Source organism: Mustela nivalis (assembly GCF_964662115.1).
Source record: "Mustela nivalis genome assembly, chromosome: 5".
NCBI classification, from domain to species: Eukaryota; Metazoa; Chordata; class Mammalia; order Carnivora; family Mustelidae; genus Mustela; species Mustela nivalis.
The window spans coordinates 53,553,670-53,574,861 of NC_139024.1; the positions used below are offsets into that span (position 1 = coordinate 53,553,670).

The window sequence follows — 21,192 nt, forward strand, 5'->3', positions numbered from 1 at the left end:
ACTTTCTTGCTCAAGAAGCTTGGTGACTTCTGCCTTCAGTGAAGAATTCTAAAGTCCTTCCTCTGATTTTCAAGCCTCTCACTAATTTGTACCAATCCAACTTTGACTTCTTGCTTTCCTGAATAAATGCTAATCAAACCATGTTTCCTGAATCCTCTCCCCACAACTGGCTCATTCTCATGTCCTTTCCCCCCACACTGTGTAGCGATTAACGATTAACTTATCCCTTTGTGATGCTTTTATCTACTGAAACTTTTTTATTGACATGACAGTTAAGTCACATATGGTTTGATGCTTACTGATTAAACGATAAAGATAATATCATAATACTATTGATAAATATAAAATCCTGTACATCTAGGGAGTAGAAAGGCCTGGAGGAGTCATAAGCCAGGGAATGACGATGTCAGATCTGCACACTCGACGTTATGATTGGATTTGAAGAAGATGAACCAGAGGCAGGTTAATTGAGCCTATGAGGCTTTTGCAGATATCCAGATGAGAAATGATGAGGGTTTTATTGATGACCCTGATGGAGGCTGATCCGGAAGAAGTCAAGGAGGAAGAACCAACAGGCTTGGCAAGGGAACTAGACACTCCTAGACAACACCTCCCACCCTTGTGGCCACTGATTATTCTAGCCACTGTGATAGCCACTGATTCACACGACAACAACTCTTCCTTGGCAGCTTGACTCATCCCCTGCTTTTTGTTCTCAGTGCTACGGCCACAGGAACCCACCTGGCCCTCATGCGTGCAGATTCCAGATATGAGGGAGTTAAGGGGCAAACTTGGCAACAAAGGATAAAATCAGTGGACAAATGTTCCCCTTGTTTTTTCCCCAAGCAGAAAAAATTGAGGGCAAATTCTATACTGTCTTCAGAGCGCCCTGGCAGGCTTGAGCCTTGGTCTCCAGAGGAGTGATCAATGGGAGGACACATCCTTATACAGGCCTTCCTCATACTGGCTTTCCCTGTTTCCCTATCCAGTACATCATGCCTATTTCCTGGGATCGTAGCCCTTGTCTCAGGCTCTGCTTTCAGGAGGACTATAGGCTAAGTTGGTGGCTAACTGCACATGGGTTGGGGGGGTGGGGGAAGAAAGCAGTCAGGAATGACTCCAGAGTTTCTTGTTTGGGTGAATGGAAAGATGAGAATATCACTTGCTAAGAGTGGAATACATGGTTTCTTTATGTGTGGTAGAGGCAGAAGTAGGAACAGATGCCCGTCTTACTACAGCTTGCCATTTTGCCATTATAGTGCCTGGCACATTGTAGATGTTCAAAATACGCTGACATTTCACATGCAAGTGGAGAAGAGAGGCAAAAGTCATTGGTTCTCTGTGTACATATGTATTTGTTATTAAGTATGTACTGAAAATAAGGCTGGGTTTTGGCCACAGAGCTGAGATAGGTGCTAAGATTAAAAGAGGAGACTGTGGGGGTGCCTGAGTGGCTCAGTGGGTTGGGCCTCTGCCTTCTGCTCAGTTCATGATCTCAGGGTCCTGGGATTGAGTCCCTGTCAGGCTCTCTACTCAACGGGGAGCCTGTTTCCCCCACTCTCTCTGCCTGCCTCTCTGCCTACTTGTGATCTCCCTCTCTCTGTCATGTAAATAAAAAAATAAAATCTTAAAAAAGAGGAGACTGTGTCCTATCATCTAGAAAATTACATTTTACTTAAAAATAAGACATAAAAAACCATGAAATAATTGGAAGGATTTAAGAAGCAATAAACACGTGCAAGTAAAAAACAAATATAATCCACACCGAGTAATAATTCCTGGAGAAACAAGAATTAGCAGCCATCAAAGTTGGTTGAGGTTAATCTTATTGTCTTGGATTAGGTCACTTCTCTTAATCTCACATGGTTCTTATTAAGAGTGGTCAGCTAGAGAATGTCATAATTATATCTGAGATTTTATCATCATCAAAGATTCCTCCATCTCTGGTTGAAATTGATACCTTGGGGTGGTTCAGTCGGTTAAGCACCTGCCTTCAGCTCAGGTCATGATCTCAGGGTCCTGATATCAAGCCCCCCCCCCCCCCCGTGCTGGGCTCCCCACTCAGTCCCTCCCCCTACTTGTGCTCTGTCTTTGGCTCTCTCTTTCTCTTAAATGAATAAATAAAATCTTAAAAAAAAGAAACTGATAAACTTCTTTTATATACCTGCTGATTCTTCCACAAGGTTCATCTAAGAGGTGAGTTTATTTCAAAAACTAGAACATTTGAACATTTGAAACTCTGCAGGTGGCAAGGTGGCAGCCTTGTGCCAGCTATTTCATGTTAGTATTGACATTTTACTATCAATTCCTATCAGTCTTACTTCTTCTGTTACTTCCTCTTTAATGCAACAGGAGATGAGCATAGAAATACTGAGCTGAATGCCCATACAACTCCATTGTCTTTTTACATTGTCAAAGTAAAGGCAGAGCCATTTTTAAAAAGTTTTCTTTGTCATGAAGTTGAGTAGGCTTTGGTTAAAGTTCTTCCATTTAACCACGAATATATTCATGAGCTTAGGGTGGGAGAAAAAGTGCTCTGTGCCTACAGGATTTATCGCCAGTTCAGCCCCACCTGCCCCATTCATTCCTGGCTGTGTTCCTAGAAGATCAATGCAAATGTCTCGTGGGGATAAGATCAAGCTCCCTATTAAATTCCCACCAAGCCACATTTGCTGGTATCAGTTCTACCCCGTCTGTGACCCTCATTAGTCAATCATAACAGGGAACTGAAGTAGTTTGTTAAGTGTGCTCTGCAAAACTAATTAGAGCTAAGACCATCACGATTTCCAGGCTTGAGTATTTATTCTATAGCTTTGCCAGGCATTTAAATTTTTAATATTTTGAGCTGAGTTTCACCTTCCTGCTGCATCTCAGATCAAGCATCTCTTATGCCTGCTTCTATTGAAGATGGCTTGAAGCTCCAAGGCACCTGACATGCTTCTGACTCCCTACTCCTCAGCCCCCATCTAGCCACCTCTTTTCCGTTTTTAAGATTTATTTATTTATTTGAGAGAGAGTGAGAGTGTGTGTGTGCACGCACGTGTGTGTGCTTGAGTGCAAGGGGGAGGTGCCAAAGGAGAGTAGCAAGCTGACTCCATGCTCAGCTGACTCCATGCTGAGCGTGAAGCCTGACGTGGAGCTTGATCTCATGAGCTTGAGATCACGACCTGAGTGGAAACCAAGAGTCAGATGTTGCCACCTCTTTTTAAGAAGATGCTCCCACTAACATGTAGATCGTGCCCCATGCTTTGGGAAGAGGGCCTGGATATGGTGCCAAATGGTCAACCATCCCCTCTTCTCAGTTTCTATCCTCCTTGTAAGTCACAAGTATTTGTCCCTCTATTTCCAGCCATTAGAGGGCCAGGCTCTGAGGCTAACAAATTCTAGGGCTTGTTTTGAGCGAGCCCGAGCAAAGCCAGCATTTTTCCAATTATGCACCACCTAACTCAATTTACATTTATTAGAAAAAGTGCCAGCTATTTCATGTTAATATTGACATTTTCATAAGTACTTGCAATTAGGATTCAAGCTGAGATTCCAATAAATCCCTTAGATGTTTTACACTTTTACTTTTTCTGTCTGTCTTCGGACTTTGCAAAATATTTTTAAGAACATGTTTGGAGGCCATCCCGCCTTTGGGGAATTTATGCTGTGTATGTAGAACGAAGGGGCAGAGAAAAATAAATTACAATTTGGCAAAGCAAATTGAGGACAACTATCGAGGTGTGCTGGGTTCTGAGAAACAAATGCAGGGTACGAAATTCTAAATTTTAACACAGACCAATGGAGCCATTCTTTTTTTTTTTTCACTTCATATAAAACTTCACCCCATAACTTCTTTGACTAGCAAGCACCGTGAGGCTACATTAGTTTGAAGAACATTTTTTTTTTAAGATTTTATTTATTTGTTTGACAGAGAGAGATCACAAGTAGGCAGAGCAGCAGGCAGAGAGAGAAGGGGAAGCAGGCTCCCTGCTGAGCAGAGAGCCCGTTTCAGGACTCGATCCCAGGACCCTGAGATCATGACCTGAACTGAAAGCAGAGGTTTAACCCACTGAGCCACCCAGGTGCCCCAGTCTGAGGAACATTTAAAGTGTAGTTCTAGTCACCCATATCTTTTTATTTAGCATATATATGTATTTGTAAAAACTGGCCGGCTTTTAAAGAGTGATACATATTTCTCTGAAGAAGTGGCAGTGGAGGAGTCCTCGTGCTGAAATTTTTATTCATCAGAGCGCTCACTCTGTTTTACTGCCTAAAGCAGGGCTCTGTAAAGTGAGATCTTAAACCTACGTGCAATATACTCTTTGGCTTCTGGATAATAAATATTACCCACTTTGATTTAGAAGAAAGCCTGACCACACATGTGCAAGCCTACGTAAGTACAACAACCCTTGCGCTATCCCATCAGACTTCTTAAACGACATTTTTGTGTGTGTGTGTGCCAGTTCAAAGCCTTACAAGACAAATATAGCTTTTTCCAAATGGGTGGAGTATACAGAAAGTAAGACTCTAGAAGATATTCAGGAGGTGCTAAGACAGCCAACAATAGATGGATGTGCTGTTATCCTTCCATAGTTCTCAACCTTAGCTAAAGGTGGGCATCACTTCCAGAGCTTTCAACAGATCCCAAAGCCCAGGCAGTCCTCCAGATCAATTAAGCCAGCATTGCTGGGTGTGGGAGGCAGTCATCAGTGGTTTTTAAGGCCCCCCGGTGATTCCAAGGAGGGGGCAGGCTGAGAACCATTACCTTTGTGAATCTGAGCCAACTGGCCCAGCAGGAGTGCAGAGCTGAGACCACCGCCCCCTGCCAGGAGAGGACAGCTGCAGAGGCCGGTGACTTACAGTGAGGGGCAGGGTCAGGAGCAGAGGAGCTCAGCTGACAGGTGGCAGCAGATGCACCTGGCTGTGCCCTGGCAGCCCCTGGGTTTGATGCTCCTATTGGGACCTTCCATCAGGAAAGCCTGCTGCTTCCCCTGCTCAGGGCCATCTGCAGAATTGCCTAACCCGTCCCAAAGCTCCTCGCCTCCTAAACCCTCTGCTCCAGCCACGCTGTGCAGCTCCCCAAAAAGCAAGCTTCAGGCTCTCAGGCTTTTGCACAAGCTCCTATGGTCCTCTTGACCCTTACCCCTGCCTTGATCTATATCCGTCTGTACAGACTGAGCTCCCCCCTGGGCTAGGAAGCCTCCTAGCTGACCCCAGTCTCCCTGATTATTCCTCACTTGCAGACTGTGTCCGCATTAGCCTTTTGCTAATTAAACATGTCCCAGCCAGGAACAATTTCTGCGCTGCTGCTCTGAGCTGTTACCTCTCTCCTCGCTGGCAGTAAGATTTTCAAGCTTGGTTCTTCTGTTGCTAGCCAGGCAGCTAACAACTAAGAGGACAGTGAGGAGTTTGACACTTGTTTGTTAGTGCTCCCCCTGATATCACCGCCCCTGCCCAGACTGGAGCTGCTCTTCAGGCATGGCGGTACTCCATAATCCTGGCTCCTTGATTTATCTCCCAATTACAACTGTGCACTAAGCCTCGAACTAACTGTATACTCACATATACTTGGAGTCCATCCCTATTTTGGATTTTGTAGCTACTTTTCTTTCTTTTTTTTTTTTTTTTCAAAATGTGCAAGTTTCAGGATCCTACATAAACATGTCTCCCTTGCTTTAAATCCTAAGTGTCTTCCCAGTGTTCTTTAATAAGGCCTGACCCCTGCCTGCCCACATTACTGGATTCAGATTTTTCTTTCCTTCCTGTGCTCACACTGCTCCAGCTTCCCTCATTCTCCCCTTTGGCTTACTGTGCTCCCTCCTGCCACAGGCCCTTTGCATGTGTTGTTCCCTATGTCTGGATATTATTCTCCTCTTTGCCTTCAGGTATTTCAACCATCACTTCTCTGACCTCCAGACATGCCCAGGGCCCCATTCTATGCCTGTCCTGTGCCACATCTCTGCATTATAGGATGTGATGCAGTTACTACTTCATGTGCATTTGTGTGTTTGGGGGATTAATGCCTGTCTCACTTAAAGGACTCTGAGCTCTATAAGAATAGACACAGAGTCTATCTTTGCTTAATATTTTATCTCCAGTTTCTATTATTGTGCCGACATAAAGTACTATCAATGTTTATTGAATAACAGATGACAAATGGACAGTTGGGACAGATGGATGATGAGTCACTGGTAGAAGGAAAAACACCAGAATGACTGGACTCTTTGTTTTGCAGACCAGAGGCAGGGAGGCTACGGTTTGGTGCCCCTGCCTGGTGGCATGCCATAGGGCAAGCAGATGTGAGCCCCCACCTACGGATGGGATGTGTCGAGTTTCAAGCGCCTGTCATCACATCACCTCCACAGTCCCCTCAGGACTGCAGTCCTTGGCGACCCTGTGGCAGGCAGAATAATGGGCCTGATGATGTCCATACCCTAATCCCCAGGAACCTGTCAATATGGTATCTTATGTAGCAAAAAAGGATTCTGCAGATGCAATTAAAGTTATAACCCTTGAGATGTGGAGATTATTCTGGATTCTCTGGGTGAGGACGACCTAATCACAGGACTCCTTCAAAGTGGAGAACCCTCCTCAGCTGGGTTAAAGGAATGAGGTGGAAGGAGGAGAGATTCCTGGCAGGTGAAGAACCCAACTCACTCTTGGTGGCCTTGAAGGTAGAAAAGGGGGACCACATTTTAAGGAATACAGATTCCTCTAGAAAATGAGTATGGTGCTCATTGGATCACTAGCAGGAAAATGGGATCTCAATCCTATACCCATAGGACATGGATTTTGTCCGCCCCACATGAACTAGGAAGTGCGTCTTCCCTTTGAACCTCCAAAAGGGAATGCAGACCTGCCAACACCTTGATCTTAGCCTCGTGTGATCTGGCAGACTTCTGCGCTACAGAAATGTACCATCAGAAATTTCTGTTGTTGAAGCCACTAAGTGTGTGAGAAATTGTCACACTGGCAATAGGAAGCTCCATCCTACCCCCTCCATCTGACAACCCCCCTTGACCAGAGCAGAGAGGAGACTTGGGTCAGGGACAGCCAAACACAATGTAGAGGCAACCGGATGCAGTGACCAACTGGATGAACCAGGATCACTCAGGGCCTGGAATGTGCACTAAAGAGAACCACCAGGCCCCCCTGGGGGATCTGCAGATGAGGCCGCTGATGCAGGGGAGAGGAGAGTGCAGGGCTGAATAGGGAGCTGGGAACCCCAGGGCCGACTGGCGCCCACATAACATGGTGGCTAGACCTTGCCCCAGTTCTGAGCCCCTTCTAGAGTCCTACCGTGAGCCTGGGCTCCACTCTGCCCCTTGCCCTTCCCATGGGACAGGCTCTGCATGGCACCTCCTGACCTTTGCTGGCCGTGATGGTCCTTCTGTCCTTATCACCAGGCACATCGTTATAATCACCCTCACGTTTCTGCTCCCTGCCCACTGACGCAACCCCAGGGGGATCTGAGCATCTTGTAGCCCTTGTGGCCCAATGCAGCCACCTCATGTTCAGAGTTTGATCCTATCCACGTAGCCTCTCTGGGCTGGCCTTCTGAGCCTGTAATGGGGGGCCAAGGGGTGGGTGTTGACACCTACCCCAGGGGGTGCTGGAGGACAGTGAGCTACCACGAGGAGAGCAAACTAACCCACGACACCACATGCTGGACGGGGGCCATCTGGTGACATCTCGAGCAGCAGCTGGAGGCTCTCTGTCTGTCCCTTATAAGGCTCCCAGACCCCTTCTTGTTTTTACCTCTCCTGCTCCTATGCCCCCCATCATCTCTGTTTGCTGGCAGCTCTCGACGTTGTGGGGGTGGCTCTCTACATACTGCTGAACCCCACAAGCTGCTTTGGCTCTAATGAGGCCTGGGACTGCTCTGAACACATCTCTGGACAGATGGATTTCAAGAACATTTCTCTGGACTGGGGACTACTCTGTCCTCTGTGTGGCCCAGATGGCTTGTGAGGGCTTTGGGGCCCAGCATGACTTTCCTTCCCGCTCCTTAGGAGCCCAAAGCGTGTCGCCTCTGTGACTTACAGCCCTATGCCCGCAGCTGCTTCGGTTTCCAAGTAAATAAACATGGGACAAATCCATGCCAGTGGGCTGGGATCAAAACCTGTCCTCAGCTGTTGGGAACACAAAGACAAGCAGTTTCCTTAGAAACAGATTCCCAGGGGAAGGGGTCTAGTGGGGCCATTTGAGATCTTGGCAGAGGTGGACCTCACCGTTTAGGACACGGCCCTCTGTGGCCTGAACCACAGGAGAACAGGAACCCCTGTCTGTAGAAGAAATAGTCTGTTTCGGTCTCAGGGAGCCACGGAGAGCGCCGGGGGAATGAAAGTACCAATGCTAGAACATGTTTAGTAGGAGATTTTCAGCTCTCAGTGTGTGTCTGTATAGAATGTTTACTTTATTCTTCCAACAACCTTGTGACAAAAGGGGCCAAGATTTCCCTCATCGCACAGATGAGAAAAGTGAGGTTCACAGAGGCTAAATCACTGGCTTGTTCACCAGGCAAGGCCGTAAGCCCAGTCAGAACTAGTTGGAGATGGAGTATTACTTCTGTACTTTCAAAAATTCGGAAGATCTATTTATCAAATACTTAAAAAGCAGATCATCCAAATCCCTGATTTGTTTTCTTCCGTTAAGGAGAAGGATGTTTTAGAGACAGAGGCAAAGCCCAAGTTTTCATTCATAGGACAGTCTTAGCTGGTCAGGACAGAGTGGAAATTTCCAGAAGAGAGCATTTCACATATACGTTTCCAAAGCTAAAGGACATTCAGAGTCCAAAACTTTCAAGCAGATTAAAATGCATAGCTTTCTGAAAACCTTTGCTGACGCTGGCCGGTTTTCAGACCTCTCCAGAATCCAATGGGGCCAACATGATTCACTGAATTCTTTATGAATTAAGAAGCTGTAAATTATGGATCTTTTCTTTTAAACATGCATTACTTTCCACGCTTTACAGCCAAGCAGAATAAACAGTACCACAGAGGCAGTTTCCTCCCTGGGAAAATCTCCTCTCCCTGCTCTTCAAATGGAGGTTCATCTCGTGGAAGAGTTGTCGACTGAATTTGCAATAAGTTTGAGTCAGGAGGCCAAGCTGACGTTTTGGGGAGTTGGAAAGTGCAAGCTGGTATCTCTACAGAACACTCCATCATGAAACTTTCCTCCGGCCAGGTTTTAGGCAAATAGAAATCACACAGGTGTAACTGAGTGGAAATGCCGGGGCAAGAAATCCATTTGTAGGGAAATTCAGCCACTGGAAAAGGGAGTGGCTTCTGCAGGCCTGGGATGCTCTTGTAAATTGCTTGTCAATCAGGATAGTTGCATTTCATTAGCAGCCTTCATTCTTTCATTAAGGATATTCTGGGTGTCAGGGATCTCCTTGCCTTGGAAATAAAGGAGTCTGGACTCGAGCTGGAGAAAGTCTGTGCTGGGATGTACCCCAGTGTGCCTACGCTCAGCTCTGGCCCACCTTAGGATTCTAAAACCAAAAAAGGAGTCAGCTACCTCTGCCCTGGGCAGCCAAGTTTCTGGCTCTGGACCAAGAGAAATGAGCCCAAGAGAAGTGCCTTTCCATGGCATGGCTGCTAGAAGTTGAATTTGTATCCATTCTAGCACTTTATTTTGAAATTATTTTTTGGTGAATCCAAGTGAAGCATGGTTTGGAAAGAAATAGAAACTTCTAGAAAATCTAATTGTTTCCAGAAAATATGGGAAATAGCTATAAGACACTTGAAAACTGGGGGTGGGGGGGAGTTATATCAGCTGTGTCTTTGTAAAGATGTGTCAGACAAAATGATTTTGCTGAAAAAGCATAGGATTTGGCCTAGCCCAGATCTCTTCCCCCTTTGCTATGTAGGAAGGTCCCAGTGATTCAACAATATATTGTGAAGTTGAGGCCAAGCTTCTACTCCTGGCAGGGCCTTGGACCCACCCCTAGACCCAGGCCCCATTCCTCTACCTGTGAAACAAGAGTTTCCTCGTGACCTCCAGGGACCCTGCAAATCCTAGGATCTCTTTACCCTTTACCACTTTCTTCCAAACTACCCAGCATCACAAGATGATATTATTTCATCCCCTGGGCAGGCTCGGCGATCCCTGGCCCTCTCTCAGCTGTATGCTAAGCAGTCCTGCGAGGCTCAGGGCCAGGAGCAGAACCGGCTGAGTTTTGGCAACTGGATAAAGCAAGTGGTATTGAGCGCTGAGACCTGGAATAATGTGGGTACCTCAGTAGCCCCTTTTCGGGCCAGTCCCCCGTGACTCCGTGTGCGTGCAGTGTTCGGGGAAAGGCCTCATCACACCGCCCCATGGGGGTGGCCCACCACGCCTGCCTCCTTGGGTGTGGGATCCCCGGTGCATCCCCCCTCCAGGCCCTTGCCCCCAAGGGAGGGCCTTGCCGAGGGGCCAGCGGTCTCCTCACAGCTGCCCTACACCCTACCGAGACACAAACAACACCCTCTTTTGAGTCAAACAACTGACCACCCGGGCCTGCCAAAATGAGGACAGCCTCTGAAAGGGGGCCGTTTTATTTCAAGGGTTTAATGGACCAAGGAGATGAAATAAAATGTTTCAGCTATTTCAAAAAAAAAAAAAAAAAAAGCAAAAGACTGTCTTCTTTCCAAATAAACAAACTACCCTTTGAACAGGAAAAGAGTCTTCTAACTGGGTCAGGCTGGGGTCAGGTCAGGAAGGAGTCACGTGTCCCTTGGGCTCCCCTCTTTATTCCATGCTCCCCTGACAACTCCCTCTGCTGCTTTGGGGAGCCCAGTGTTCTTCTGCTGGGGCCCTGCCAAGGAATGACATCAGCTCATCGGATGTAGGCCCTTCCCAGGACGCGGCGCTTACACTGGGAAAGGGAGCCCCTCAAATCTCTAAGGGTAGAATTCCAGGCCAGGAAGTTTCCCTAGGATCTCTCAGATCACACCATAAAGTAAGCTCCCTGCCCTTCAAACATAGAAGATTTGCTTCGACTACCAGCTTTCAATATTCTCTCTCTATATATTTTTAATCTAAAGCATTACTTTTTTTCTCTCCTGTTTACAAGTTCTCTGGTGAGTGGTGACGACTTACTCTGTGTGTGAATGTGTGAAAACCTATGTTATTGGCAATGCTTTCCAGGATGACAAAAACATGACAGGGTAGAAAAACCTAGAGAACTGCCCTCAACCTCCATATTAATACGTTTGTTTTTTAGTAAGTAGAGTGCTATTTAGGCCTCCAGTATTTCAGCCCCTCTTCTGGGTGCCAGGGATGTAGATGGAACTCTGATCCTATCTTATCCTCAAAGAGCTTATAGAAAGTTGGGAGGACAGGAGAGAAGTTAAGACATGATCTCACCCAGAGGAATGATATCCCCCACACAGAGAGCACAGAGAAAGAACATCAGGACCTCCCTGTACAGCTGTGCAGCTTGTGCACTGCATAACTCTGGGGTCACCATCCTACAAACTCCATTCAGTAGAGCCATATGGACACCTTGAGTGTGAGGAGCCTTGTGAGACTTGCAGGGAAAGCATCCGGGATCTGCCAGATACAGGTCTAGAGCAGGAAGAAGGTCCCAGCTCCTAGAAAGATGGGGAAGACCTGCCGAAAATGTCTGAAGGCCAACGGGATGACATATCCCCTGCTGGGAGAAGGGCTCAGGCTTTCCCATGGAGATGTGAGAGAAGGAGTCAATGACTATGGTATGTTGGATTTGGGGTCATTCAGGTTATTTCCCAGCTCACTTAGAGAAACTGGAGTGACTCCCAGGGTTCGATTATTGTCTCTAGCACTGACTTCTCTGAATTCTCCTCCTGCTGTTCTCCTGGCCCCACCCCTCACTCTGACCAGCCACACAGTTCTCCCTGCTGATCTCTGAATAAGTCCCACGCACACCCACTGCAGGGCCCTCATGAAAGAAAAGGCTGGTTTTCTCCCCTTTGCTTCTTTTCCTGCTGCCATTCTTGCTAGGATCTGCACCCCCCTCCCTACATATAACTTACCTTCACACATGCCCTCCCTGTAAGGAACAAAGAGATAATAATAACATCTTTGGAGTTTTCCAGCACAACAGATGGTCTCTAGGGAGGGACCAGGCAGTGGTCTGCCTATTGCACTGGAGTTAGATATCTCCACACCAAGACCACTGGCTTCAGGGAATGTGTGCCTGACAAAGAACCCCTGGACCCTGTCCTCATTCTGACCAGTTCCTGGAGGTCTCAGAGGACACCTGCACAGGACCATAATCGCCAATTAAAAACCCCCGACTCCAAGCAAAGACAAGACTTCCTCATTCCTTTCCAAGTCTCCCAGATGCTCCGTCTAGATCTCCTTCTCTACAGATCTTCAGTAAAGTCTGCTTTACCTTCACTTAAGTCTGGCTCGCATTTGATTTCCAACTTGCCTCAAGCCAAGGACCCTCTTGGTGGGTCCTAGAGGAACCCCGCTTTGGGTGCTTGGACCTGACCTGCCTCACATACTGGTATGTGATTCTATACTCTGAAAATGTACTTGTGCTGAATTAAAAAATATGTACCCACATTCGTAACATGTAGTTTAAAGAAAAAGATTTGAGTTTCTGCCATCAAAATTTAAAAAAAAAAAAAAAAAGCCGCTTTAGAGATATTTCATTAAAGCATTAGATAGTTGAATAAATCCGGAATGGTGAGGGGCAAGGCTTCATTTCTGGTCTTGGCCCAGCTATGAGTGAGTTGTTTCACACCAGATAAGACCCAACCTCTGGGCTTCTCAGTTTTCTCAACTCCACTCATGGATTTTAAGACACGAAAGGGACATCATCCAAAATGTGTCCAAACTCCAAACACATACTCTTATTATATTTTACAAAATTAGATGAGGAAAGAGAAGTTTGGTCCACAAACTAGACCTGTGAGTCATGACCCTTGTCCTTTGGTACAAGGATGCTCTGTGGCCTTGGCAGCAGCAGGCTCAGACTCCCTGTCGCTCTCCTGCCCTGGGAGCAGAGTTGCACGAACCCCTCATTCCTTTCTGCTCCTTCTGCTTGTACCCGACAGCCTAGGATGGGTCTGGTGACCCCAACAGCTTCCCTCCAACACAGAGACCAGGATTTCTGCTTCTGGACCCCAGACTCTTGGCTAGTCAGCAAGCTTTCGTCAATCTAGGTCATAAGCAGGTAGGAGAGATACTTTGGCTTTGGGGCTGGTGGAAAGATGCTTCGCTTGGCCCTCTGTTTTTTTGTTCCCAACTCTGCACTGTAGAACAGCTACTGGGGTCAAAGTTCACAACCCCACGGTGCTGAGGGTCCCCAAACAAGGTCCAGAAAGATCAGATAGTTTCTGTCAAGACAGCCTGATTCTGTTGTGCCATGGTGGCAAGAACCTGGACTTGACATCAGACAGCCTATAAATAGTCACGCTTGTGCCTATATCCTTAATGGAACTACAGGGTCTCCTTTGAAAACCCCCTTCACTCACAGAAAAACACTTTGTGACCCACTAAGAAAGACTAATCTAAACGACATCTAAACAACAACAGCGCCAGTCGGGATCCCCTAGGAAAGGTTCTTTTCTTTTCTAGGATCTAAAACCTAGCGCTAAAGACAAACTGAGAAAAACAAGATTAGCAAGTCATTTGAGAAGATGTTCTTAGGATCTGGGTCATCTGGGACAATTAACTTTTCACTGGCAAAAACTTGCTCCCTGAGGAGGGTGCCACGGAAATGTCATGGGGACACCACAGAAATGCCCAGGGCAGGGCAAGGACAGCTTCTTTGATGGGACAGGACTTACCAGGTAGCGCTCCTCCTGCCTCATGCTGGGGGTGCGGATCATGTGATTCTGTTCCCCTCTCCAGTCTCCAAATCGACGGAAAAAATAGTTAGATAAAAACCGGCTGACGGGGTCTCTAATGATGTTGATATAGACAGGCTGGTCTCCTCCAAACCTAGCACAGGCACACAAACACGGAGCTGGTTACAACCTGTCACTTTCGGAGGAAAATACAGCCCACTTAGATGTTATTTCCCCTCTAGTTCACAGACTATCACGAGAGGACCCCATCTGCTAAGGTCCCAGTGAACAACGCCATCAGCAAACTGTGTTTCCCGATGGGCACTTTATTATGGGTGGGAAATGTCTTCTGGGGGTCCTTGGAGGATTGTCTGTGGCGTGGCTCTATGCGAACGACTTGAATGGTCAGCAGGGAGGTGTAGAAGAAGAGGAAGAACATCAGGACCCCCTTGTACAGCTGTGCAGGTTGTGCACTGCACAACTCTGGGGTTTTCTCACTCGGCTGTGGGCTCCTGGGGACGGAGGCACGCTGGGCTGGGTTTTGTATTCCCAGTGTCTGGCCCAGACACGCCGGCAGGTGGCTGGCCCTCCAGAGAATATCTGATAAATTCTGATTTCCTGGCTGGGGGAGAAGGCGTTTTATTCTTACATTCTGATTAGAACAGTCTCAGGTAAGGTGCTCTCCAGGAAGTGGGTGATATTAGCCAATATTTCTTAAACACACACAATATTTATTAAGTCGCTTGGTTGTAAACGCCTTTTGTGACCAAGATCACAGGTGCTTCACGACATCTCCATGGGGTAGAAACCAAAAGCATTCCCACCTTCACCTGGGGAGGGAGAGCGTGAGTAGTTTGTGGCTGAGCCGGGCTTCGAATCCAGGCAATCTGGCCCCAGAAGCTGTGCTCTGAACCACAGAGAGAAGATTCCAGAATTGAGCAAAGTAATAACGTAAGGGACATTGTGAACACAGCAGAAATCAATATAATTTTCCTCAAGTGATGGTGAGTGGTTTTAGATTAAAAGGAAACAAGTATCTAGGTGTTTCATTTGAATGCCTTCCACAAAGGGATTGGACACATGCTCTGAATGCTAGCCTGAGGGCAAGGCCTTCGCAAGGCAAAATGATTAGGTTGGCTGACTTGTTTCTAAGGATTCCTCCCCTTTTTCTTCAAAGTGCCTGAAAATGGTAACCCCGAGGAGCCTGGGAAAACACTCCAGGCTCTGGGCAGAGGTCTTGCTCTGAAGGACCCACAAGTTCCTTTCACCCTGTGACCCTACGACTTTCTGATGAGGATACCTCGACATTCTGTCAGGGATCAGAAGGAGTTCAGAGAAAACAAATGGACACCAGCCTACCCCCTCTCTTCAGCTAGCAGACTCTGTCATCTTTCAAAACCCAGCCCAGAATTAGTCCCATCCCTCTGCAAGTCAGTCCCATGCTGGGTCTGTCCCTCTCTCCAGCACCGTGTGACTGGGTCTGCCTCTCCCATCAGACTGCCGCCTCCTGGAGGGGGTACTGATGTCCTTAGCACAGTGTGTGGTACACAGTAGGTGCTCAGACCACAAAGACATGATGGCCTGGGTGTATGCTTCTAAGCTGGAAGTTTCTGCTGCATTCACAGGCTCTGCTGCACAGAAGGAAGTCGACATGACAAGCCCCTGATCCTTTTTTGTGTATAAATGCACATAATGTCATCCTTGGTTTATCTGCCTTTTGCAAGTGAACCTTCAGAGAGAAGAATCCAAAGGTACCAAAAGAAATGACTCTCTGGCGGTGGCATTTCAGTCCCCAGGATGAATGAATGACATTCTGGACTCCTGGATGGCTCCACCTTCCAAAACAGGCTGCTCAGGAGTAAGGTTAGCCACGCCCATACGAAACTTGTCACCTCCCAGATCTAAGCAGGTGACATCCACCTGACTTCATGAGCACGGCAGCTAACCAGTCTCAGAAATCAGCTGTGCCCAGGTGGCTAGCCGCTATCATCCTGCACGGATCTTCCACTTTTTAATTGAATTGAGCCTTTCCTATCTATGATAAGCAGCAACTGAAGTCATAAAGCTAGGATCAGGAAGACAAAGCACACATTCCAGACGGGAAGGCGATGGCACCCTGCTTTAAAAAACCTCAGCTCTCCTTCTGTCTTCATGTGAAGAAGGACCATCACCGCTCATCAGCAGAACTGCCCTGTCATGTGAGACGGTTCTCAGACTGGTGACAGCCGTCTGTTCCCCCGACCCCCACCCCCCACGCTGTGGCCTTGAGGACCACATGGCTTCCTGAGCATGGGTGACTTGTTCCCAGTCGCACTCTGTAGCCCACTGCAAGATTTCCAGAATAATTCTCCCAAACAGAAGTTTTAGATGGCTCAGGAATGTTGTGTTAAGTATCAGATAAATAACATCCACTCTTTCGACATTTTTAACTATAGAGAGATGTCTGACATATATCTCCCACTTTCCAGAAATCCATAGTAATAATGGTTTCAGGTTGCTGGTCCCAGTCATTTTTCTAGATGCAGAGCTCCCTCCCAAACTGGCAAAACTAGGGTGGCATGTCAGTTATGCCAAAGAGGCCAGAATATCACCCATGTATCCCATGAAACAAATTTCCCCCCTAATCCCCCCCTCAAAGTCGGTTTCTCCTCCTTCCATACTTTTTCATTCTAGTCAGAATTCCTGGTCACCTTTAGAAGGTCTCTCGATTCCCTGAACCTACTGCTGTTGCTTGTATGCTGGAGAGTGAATGCTTTGCACAGCAACACCCCCCACCTCCCACCTCCCCCCCCCGCCACTGGTGGCCCCACCACCACTCACACAGCACAACGCTCTGCCTTCTGTTCTCAACTCTGAAGAGTTTCCAGAGCCTCCAGGAGAAGCCCAATCCTATTAGCCAACCTGACAGTTGAGGAGTCTTTGGTCACACAGCCAAAATTCCTAATCTTCCTTTATGCGCATTTCCTTTTGTTTGATCCACTCAACCTAAAGAATTGGCTTCTCTTCATGTTTTTTTTTTAAACTTTTTTATATAACTTTATATAACTTTTAACTTTCTTTATACAACTTTTCAGCTTCAATTTTAATTCCTTTAAATTCTTTTGTTTGTGTTTCTCCTTGAAAATTCCTTTGGCAGTCGTCTTCAGACTTAACTTCCTTTCCTTTTTAAATCCGTACTTCTAATTTGGTCTTTATGGAACTCTAGACAATTGTGCTGACCAGAGCTGAGGCTAGGTTCTGTGCTGTGCCTACACACTGGAGCCCGGGACTCAGGCCATATCTTCTCTTAACAACACACACTCTTGTCCTTTGGTCACCACAACAGTTACTATTTGAAACTGTCTTTTAAGTCATCCTAAAATAGCAGGTATTTCCAATTTCTTTAACATTTGTTCATACGTCCTATTTATCAACTCTGTAATTACCACTGTGGCTCTCCTTCGGACCCTTTGCAAATTTATCGTATTCTTTTTATTTTTGTTTTTTGATGAGAAGATGAAGAGCCAAAGCAGGATGTCATTCTCTTACATCCTGGAATAATAACAACATGGTTCTCATTTTCTCTCGTGCATTCCTAAATATCTCATTCTGCAGATTTTCTTCCATATCTGCTCCATACAACGTTAGCTCTTTCTCCAATGGTTATGTAAAGCATGTGGGTAAGAATTTTAGGTATACTTCCATCAAACGGCTGATAATAGTCTGCCTAGTTTGGTCATAAGACTTATGACCAAAATTATTCGAGGGAATTAAGACTGTTTTGTCCTCCCATTATAGCACAGTTTTCTAGAGGTGGAAACACTTTTTTTTTTTTTAAAATTATGTCTTTTTAAAAATTATGGTAAAATATACACAACACAAAATCTTTAAGTGTACAATTCAGTGGTATTAAGTATGTTCACACTGTTGTGCAACCCTCATCTCTACCCATCCTCAGAACTTTCTCATCATCCCAAACCCAAGCTTATATTTCCCTCCTCTTGGCCCCTGGCAATTTCCACTTTACTGAAAGTATATCTTCTTTTCACCTCTGGCCTAAAAGCAGAGGTTATCCTTGTGCTGTTACCTATATTAAAACATGACAAGTACCCTGTGGCTAGAGGCCAGCTTTGATCCCTGTCAGTGAGGGAGGAGACTTTTTTTTTAAGATTTTATTTATTTATTTGACAGAGAGAGATCACAAGTAGGCATAGAGGCAGGCAGAGAGAGAGAGGAGGAAGCAGGCTCCCCACTGAGCAGAGAGCCCAGTGTGGGACTTGATCCCAGGACCCTGAGATCATGACCTGAGCCAAAGGCAGAGGCTTAACCCACTGAGCCACCCAGGCGCCCGGGAGGAGACATTTTGAAGTGAGAGAAAAGCCATCACAGAAAAGGATGTGATTGTTTGGGGAGCAGGGTGAGGAGCTGCCCGCAGAAGGAAGAAGGGAAGAATGCTTATTTATTGGTCCTTTGCTGTAATGGGTTGGAAGCGTCTCCCACCACCCCCCCATCCTCACAACCCAAGACAGTGGGCACTTGGGTTCTTGGCCGCCTGGGGATAGGGCCCCCCACACAAAACAGAAGCAGAAGACACTGAGCTTCCTCTGCTCTGTGGCATGTCCTTAGGGAAGAAAGGTAGAAGCATATGCTGATGGAAAATGGGGACAAATGGTGGGAAGGGAGGGGCAGGGGGACCCTGGGGTTAGGCCTCTTGCTAGGAGACAAGGTGACTCCATAAGGGGGAAGGTCTCTGGTGGTGTGCAGTGAGGAGCACTCAGGGAAAAGTCCAGATGATACTAATCTTCATCAGGCTTCCAAAGCAGGTGGGTTTATGTGTCCACTGAGCAACAGCATTGGTTCAGGTAAAGAGGAAAGTGAGGGAGACAGCGCCATCTCTGGTCCAGCAGTGTTTATAAATAGCATAAAATCAAACTTCTGGGCTATGCTTAAGGAGGGAGAGAAAGTGTTCGACCACTGCTGATATCAATCCCTAGCTTCAAAGTTGGAGACTTCTGTCACCATTAGTGGAAGGGCACAGGGTTAAAGCGGATGGCTTTGCTAAAGAGAATGTCAAGTCAACATTCAGAAGAAAGATGTGGAAAGCCAACCGAATTATGGAATCCGTGAGATCGGATTTGTTTTGTTAAACAGTGCCCTGAGAAGGCAGCCTCTGTTCGGGCCGTGATGAAGGCCTCGCCTTAAGGGAAGGCCTTGAAAGTATCCAAAATGCCTCCCCTCGCCGCCCATCGCATCCTGTCTGCTTCTCGAGTGATTGATTGATTTTTAAATGTTTTGCTTTTGCGAATTCTTGTGGGCGTTGGAGCCACCAGGAGCAGATAAACAAAAAAAAGGAGGGAGTCCTGAATCAGAAACAAGAAACGTTGCCTGTGGTGGAAAGAGGGCGCTGAGACTGTAGCTGGAAATTACTGAGCGCACTGATGTGTCCTGTAATGCGCGTGGACTATTTTGACAGCGCAGAGCTCCCACCCAGCCCTTCCCAGGTCTACCCTGAGAGACACCAGGTAGGGGTTGAGGGGAGCTCTAGGCTGGAAGGTTACTGCCTCTTCTCCCCAACAAAACACTTAGTGAACAAACAAAAAAGTGGGGGTGAGGGGAAGGTAAATTGAACTGTCACAATCTTTGCAGCGTGTGGATCTGGGACACCCTTAAAGAGATTTCATCGATACTGAGGCTGAACTTTTTCAGAAGTTGTAATTATCTTGGTTAGCTCTGGGAATGGACACAGGAAACCAGAGTACACAAATGTTAAAAAATCCTCTTAAAACATCACAACAAAGAGTAGCAGCTTTTAGGCCGTGGTCATTCTGACTCAATTCTCTAGGTGGTTCAGTTGGAAAGCATTTGTTGGGCTCAAGATTTTAAGCAGTTCAAAAGCCATGTGAAAACAGCAGTCTTGTGTTAACCCTCACGAATCCCAACCGGCCTGAAATTTCTACTGGCTTTGGAGCTGCTCCTCTCCCCTGGCAGGAAGCCTTCCCTGAAACAACCACGAAAACACTGGTTTGGTCTTTTTCACTCTTGTTTTCTGTGGTTGAATTACTAAAGCTAGATATGGTGAAATGGTCCTTCCAGGTCTAAAATTAGGGAAAAGAAGGAATAGAGCAAGATGCCTGGATGATGAGTAAATGAAGCCAGTTGACTACCTAAATGCCAAGAGCTTGCAGGATAACATTTTGCATCGCTCACAGTGTGTCTATTTCAAGATAAGAATGCCATATATACTTAAAGAAAAAAAAGAAATAGAGGGCAATTCGTTTTGGTATAAGGCTGCACACTTCAGAAGTTCAGAACAGTTAAGGGCATAGGCTGTAGGAAGGGAGGTGAGATCTTTCTTATGTTCTGCTCACTAGCAAGTATTTTGCTGCACATTGAGAATGTAAGGAAGATTAGAAATCAAATGTCAACAAAGAATATTAAGTTACAGTGTCAAGTCTTATCTTAATAACCTCATTATCTTGAACCAAGCCAACCATATATATGGCTGTTAGCAATGATCGGGGTAGGTTTCTTAAGAGTAGTTTAATTATCTCTTTGCCTTATAATTTAAAATATAGAACTCCTTTTTATTTAAAAAAATTTTTTAATCTTAATTTTTATTTTTTTCTAAAGATTTTATGTATTTATTTGACAGACAGAGATCACAAGTAGGCAGAGAGGCAGGTAGAAAGAGAAGGAGGAAGCAGGCTCCCCACGGAGTGGAGAGCTCAATGCAGGGCTTGATCTCAGGATCCTGAGATCATGACCTGAGCTGAAGGCAGACACTTTAACCCACTGAGCCACCCAGGTGCCCCTAGAACTCCTTTTTTTAAAAGCATGAGAAAGCCCTCAACGCATTCCGACCTGGTGGTTTTTCTGTGAGTTGTATACTGAGGGCTTTCTTTACATACCCAGTTTGCCATTTATACCTAAAACCTTTCCCTTAAAGCTGTTCCCTGTTAAAAGAAAAGCTGATGTTTTAACTTCTCATATTCAGTGGGATTAACATGGTCTTGTAAAGTAGTAAGGCTCAATCTGCCATTCTGTTCATGCTCGTGGAGGTGCCCTACCTGAAGCCAGAGCCTCTTGTCTATGGGGTGGCAGGAGAGGGTAAGAGTGCTCCCACAGGTAGCATGAGCTTTTTGAAGGAGAGAGATGTTCAGGCCAGTTCACCCCTCCACCCCTGGCTTCAAACTCTTAACTGTCATCCTTTCCTGCTCTGCCCACCCCTGGGCTCCTATCTTCCGATTCCTTTCAGCCACTCTCTTTCTCTGGCTTTAGCTCATGCTGGGCCCTGTGCCACCAATGCCCTTCCCCTTTGGCTAAAGTTGGCCTGTCCCTCATATCCCAGCAGCAAGGGCTCCTGTTCTAGAATGTCCTTCCACACTTTCTCCCACCTCCCTTGGGGGGCACGCTATGACCCTTTCTTCTAAAGACTTCACACTTTGTTGCCATTCTTCTTTAAGGG

General features: G+C 46.4%; 1 protein-coding gene across 1 annotated transcript in view; it reads right to left on the reverse strand.

Moving 5' to 3' along the window:
• UST (uronyl 2-sulfotransferase) overlaps positions 1 to 21,192 on the reverse strand; it is a 299,167-nt gene that overhangs the window by 89,259 nt on the left and 188,716 nt on the right. The window contains exon 5 of the mRNA XM_082730337.1: positions 13,749 to 13,902. Within this exon, the coding sequence (XP_082586463.1) occupies positions 13,749 to 13,902 (154 nt within the window). The remainder of the gene's footprint in view (positions 1 to 13,748; positions 13,903 to 21,192) is intronic.